This window comes from Manihot esculenta, chromosome 18, assembly GCF_001659605.2.
Source record: "Manihot esculenta cultivar AM560-2 chromosome 18, M.esculenta_v8, whole genome shotgun sequence".
Classification (NCBI taxonomy): Eukaryota; Viridiplantae; Streptophyta; class Magnoliopsida; order Malpighiales; family Euphorbiaceae; genus Manihot; species Manihot esculenta.
Window position 1 is genome coordinate 4,450,314 of NC_035178.2, and position 4,941 is coordinate 4,455,254.

Here is a 4,941-nt window from a genome sequence, read left to right on the forward strand (position 1 = left end):
TTCTGTATCCTTGTAATGTTCTAAGGCTCTTTATTCACGAGCATGATGATGATCCGACCATTTTGTTGGTTTCTTGATTTCTAAAATCCCATGACCAAATCAGAAAAAAATAAGGCATGGAATTTAGTGGGTTTTTCTTGTGTTTTTTTCATTGATTTTATTGTGGGACGTGAAAGTGGATGATGATTGAACACTTGAGGAAGGTGTTTACAAGTGAGATAAAGAAATGTAAGCGAATCAATTACGTCAGAAAAGGAAAGTTTTCGTATCTTACAAGAATCATGCAACAGAAAGCCTGCGAACCTCGAAGGGATAAATAACATAACCAAAAAAACCCCTAAACCTCCACCCCCACCATCCACATCATCATCTCATACTTCCTTTTTCATGTTTCTGCTAACCAGTTTTCGATTCTTGTGATCCCATCATTAATTATTAATGAGATTTTCAGAATCTGCTGGTAACCCACCTGCTTGGTCTTTCTTAGAAATTTATTGTTATTAGTCCCTATCCCAAAGATCTCTCACAATATTGCAAGAAAGAAAATAGAAAACTGAAGAACTCCCAAGTGGAAAATTTTCTTCTAACTTTCTCGCCTTTGAACACTGTGGTCGGGTAAGGTGGCTGGCGATGTTGTGGGCCTTGGAGACTGGGTCGTAGTGGTAGAGATGTTAAGTACTGGTCTTTCTCTCCATCTCACACTTTCATTTATTGTGGGTGTGTGGTGGTGAGAGGCAATAAATGAGGAAGTTTAGCTATGCTGTGATGCTTGGTCGCTCCCCCAGTTGCCTCTCCTTCCATGTTCTAAGCTCCTGCAATCAAATATTTAATGTTAGATCATTTTAGGGTGGTTGGTAGAAGGGATGTTACTGTTGGGTTGCTTTCTCTTCTTGTTTCTTCTTTACGCCACATCTTTTTCACTGTAGAAAAGATAGGCGTAGCCAATTTCTCTTGAATGGCAGAATTTGATGCATAAGGCAAATATTTGGCTACACCATAAAATAATAATTTTAATTTTACATATTTAAATAAAATAATATTTACTCTATCCCAATTAATAAAATAAATTTTACAACTTTTTATACAGATTAATAAAACATAATATTGTTTTTTTAAATTTTGTTTATTCATATTAGTCCCTCAGATCCACACAAGTAAATATAAAAAATTGCTGCTCAACTTGATTTGATAATATCAAAACTCTAAATGTTAATGGAGTCAAAAGTAAAGCTAATTATGTAATTTTTTTAATAAAAAGTTTTTTTTAATCTAAATTCAATATATAAATTTAAAATATAATAATTAAAAATTATAAGATGAGAGAATTATTACAAGTCCCACTGCCGCACTTAATGTCCGCAGAATGAAGATGATGGTGTCTGGTGGGGACAAACAAGAATTAAAAACTCACTTGTACTCTCTTTTACCTTACTTTTTTTTTTACATAAAACAGGTAATTTTTTTATTAATTTTTTCAATTATATTTATTTTAAAAAATATTAATATAATTATATTTATTTCAATTATAATATTTATATTTTTTATATTTTTTCATTTAAAAATTAAATTTTAAATATATTTTTAAAAATATTAAATTTTTAAATAAAAATATTTTTTATATAAATTATTAGTTAAAATATATAAAATGAAACAAATTCAAATTTTATTTAAATAATAATAATTGAATTTGAAATAAATTGAAGTAGTTTAATTTAATTTTTAAATAATTTAATTTTATCAATATAAATTAAATTTAAATAATTTAATTTTTGTAAATATTCAATCCGTTTATATCCTATGATCGTTACTAAGTCCATCAACATTTTAAAAAATCAATCAATTATAAATATTCATAAAACTAAATATATACCCTCAGGAGAAAGAATGATTAATTATATTATTAAATTCCTAACTCATTACCCCTCGGTTCTCCAATTACCACTAATTTCATCAAATATTTTATTTTTTACATACTTTTAATTGTATTTCAATATGCTTGTCAATTAAGCAATTATTTCAAGTGATTACATTATTGATGTTTTTCATCTTTGTCTTTTAAAAATATATTAAAATATAATAAAATTATTTTTTTAAAAAAAATCATTGTCTAACCGACTAAAAATAAATAAAAAAGTAAAATGTTTATTAAAATAAGTTTTTAAAGATTTTTATATTTTTTAAAAAATAAAACTATGATAATTTAAGGAAATCAGCCCATACACATATCCTTAAGAAAATCAGCCCATAAATTAATTAAATTAAAAAATAAAAATCAATAATTTAAGTTGCGCATTAATTTTATAAAACATAATTTATAGGTATTTTTTTAAAATAAAATTATTAATTCTAAATGTAAAAGAAAATTCTAATATTCTCGAATCGAATCTCGTTCATGACCAGATTTCCATAATCTAAAAAGAAGGGTCAACGGAAAACGCCGTCGTTTCAGTGCATAAAAACAAGCTACAAATATCGAGGCAAGGCGGTACAGCAATGGATGCCGACATTTCTGTGTCACAGGCACACGTAAGCCAACTCTCTTGTGGTGGGCGTTTTTCGGAGCTACTCACAGGCTCACATAGTCACGCCCCTTAACCACCTCCTCTCCCCCTCCCTTCATTCTCCGACAGGTGGTTATGCCTCTTTTGCTAGCCATTTCACCGGAGCAGAACCCCTGTATATTTTCTTGCTCTGTTGGACTCTGATATTGCTTTACTTGTATTCTATATGGCACACTCACTAATACCCATTTCATAAAATACCTTAAGGATTACTTCTTTCCTTTTCGTTTCTTAGTTACGGATCTGCAGCTCAGCTTTCTCACTGGTACCCACTTTGTCTTTCACTTCTATTCACTGTCCTTCTGTATATAGTGTTTTCTTGTAATATGCTTTTTCTGTTCAATGATCTTGTTGGGATTCGTTATCTTTTATGATTTAGTTGGATTCGTTGTTCTATTCACATGTTTAATTTAATCCCATTTGCTTTTGGCCTTTGGCTTTTGCACTTTTAGTCTCCTTTGCATATTATGGCTAGTTTCCCTCATCTGTTTGTTTATATATAAACATGGGAATGGGTTAATCCTTTGAGTTTTTGTGCATGGAAGTGTAATGGCGGTGCATTGCTAGTTGCAGCTCAATCTATTGTTTTATTTATTACTTACTTGTTTTGAGTTCAGCTCCTGGATACATTTTGTTATATCTGTATGTTTATATAATTGGATGTAGTTTTCTATTAGCAAGCAAGTGATTTTTATACCAACTATGCTTTTCCTTTCCGCAGAGAACAATATTAGTTGTTTATACATTGTTTCCTTAGATAGCTGAAAGAAACTTTTTGTATTAGAATACTATGGAACTATGTGGAAAAAAGAGAGCTCGATATTTCTCCTTGGTGTATTTTGGGTGTTTATTTTTCTTTGGTAAGAAACCAAAACAGAATAGAGGATCTAATTTTTTTTCCCCTTCTGAGGTATAATGCTGATGGTATTGAATATGACCATAGAAATAGTCATGATTGCCCACTTGCCCAAAGAGTAGGTGAAGAAGCTACAGTTTGCTTTCTTTTTTATCCAAACTTGTCTTGACATTGAATGTCGTGTGATTGCCCATGTGCGCTGTTTGTTCCTTGTTTGGATTTTGAGCCCTAACAAACATTATTTTTGCCTGCAGATGACATAGGGCTGCCTCATGATGGTGTATTTCTCTTCTGATTATTTGTTTCTGGTTTTTGTTTCCATCCGCAGATTGGAATAAGCAATTGCTGCAGATAATTGAAGAGGGTACGCCCATTGTAGGGGTCTCTGAGTATGTTGAAGCATTCACCTGGTAGAAACCAGAGGTCAAAAGGATTTAAAGTGAAGCATTTTCTTCAGATATGTTTGTTACTTACCATTTGCATTTGGCTGCTTAACCAACTCAGGAACTCGTATGATAAGCAAAAGGCATTTGAAAATAGCACTGGAGATATATTAGACAAGGTGCAAAGTGAGCATCCAGTTATAAAACTTGGGAGGAAAGATCTCCTTCCTCAAGTTGAAGAAACATCTTTGGAGATTGAAAGCGACGGAGATAAGGCAGAATTGGAAGAAGAGATTGAAGAGCTTAAACCTGATGACATTGACGATGATGGAAGAGGTGGTGGAGATGATGAGATAGATGGACATGATCAAGAGAGAGCAGAAGATGAAGAAACTGAGGAAGTAGAAGATCTCATTGATGTAGATGATAGGGAGAGGGATGTGGGAAATGAAGAGCAAGATAGTGAAGAGAAGGGCAATCAACTTGAGGATGCTAGTTCAGTAAATCATCAAGCCCAACATGAAGGTGAAAGGAATTCTCAGGAGGCAAGAGAGGAACATTACAAGGGTGATGATGCTTCCAGTTCTGTGGTGCATAACACCCGAACACGAAGCACTGAATTTCAGATTGGAGGTATGAGAAAGATAAAATGGAAAATTGGACCAAGTGTTTGTGGAACTGTATCTAATGCAAATTCAAACCTTTCTTCTGTGACTGGCAATTTGGGTGGAATTAATACTGGGGTAGCCACCGTTTCTAAGTCTATGGTAACTGAGATTATGAAACTTGATGCTGCTGCTAGTGCTATATCAGATGGAAACAATGCTTTTACAACCATCAACAAGAATAACAATGCAGCAGCTAGTAATCAGTGTTCAGAATCTAATGCAAATGAGACCAGAGACTGCAGGAAAAAGCTGAGCATCAGTGAGGACATAGGTTGTATAAGTGAGAAATGAGTACATTGACTTGCATAGGTCCTAATTCTATCCAAAGGATAGAGGAAGGCAGGATGTTTAGAGAACTTAACTAGAGAAAATGAAGAAATAACAATTTAGATGCAGTAGAATGAGCTTGTCATAAACAATCATGTTATAGGATCACCCCATTGAGGGTGTTGAGAATTCAAATCCTTTTGACA

The 4,941-nt window shown here is 32.6% G+C and overlaps 1 protein-coding gene across 2 annotated transcripts; it reads left to right on the top strand.

The window, feature by feature from the left end:
• Positions 1 to 2,488: 2,488 nt before the first annotated feature.
• LOC110605893 (probable ATP-dependent RNA helicase ddx56) lies at positions 2,489 to 4,941 on the top strand. Of its 2 annotated transcripts, none has more exons than XM_021744569.2 (2): positions 2,489 to 2,826; positions 3,672 to 4,941. In XM_021744569.2, exon 2 carries the CDS (start codon positions 3,809 to 3,811, stop codon positions 4,757 to 4,759), a length of 951 nt encoding a protein of 316 aa, XP_021600261.1. In that variant the 5' UTR covers positions 2,489 to 2,826; positions 3,672 to 3,808; the 3' UTR covers positions 4,760 to 4,941. The 2 variants fall into 2 exon arrangements, with proteins under 2 accessions (XP_021600261.1, XP_021600260.1); XM_021744568.2 differs by having other exon boundaries at positions 3,746 to 4,941.

Coding starts and splice junctions, on each gene's coding strand:
- LOC110605893 (XM_021744569.2), top strand. CDS start 3,809: ATGTTGAAGCATTCACCTGGTAGAAACCAGAGGTCAAAAGGATTTAAA.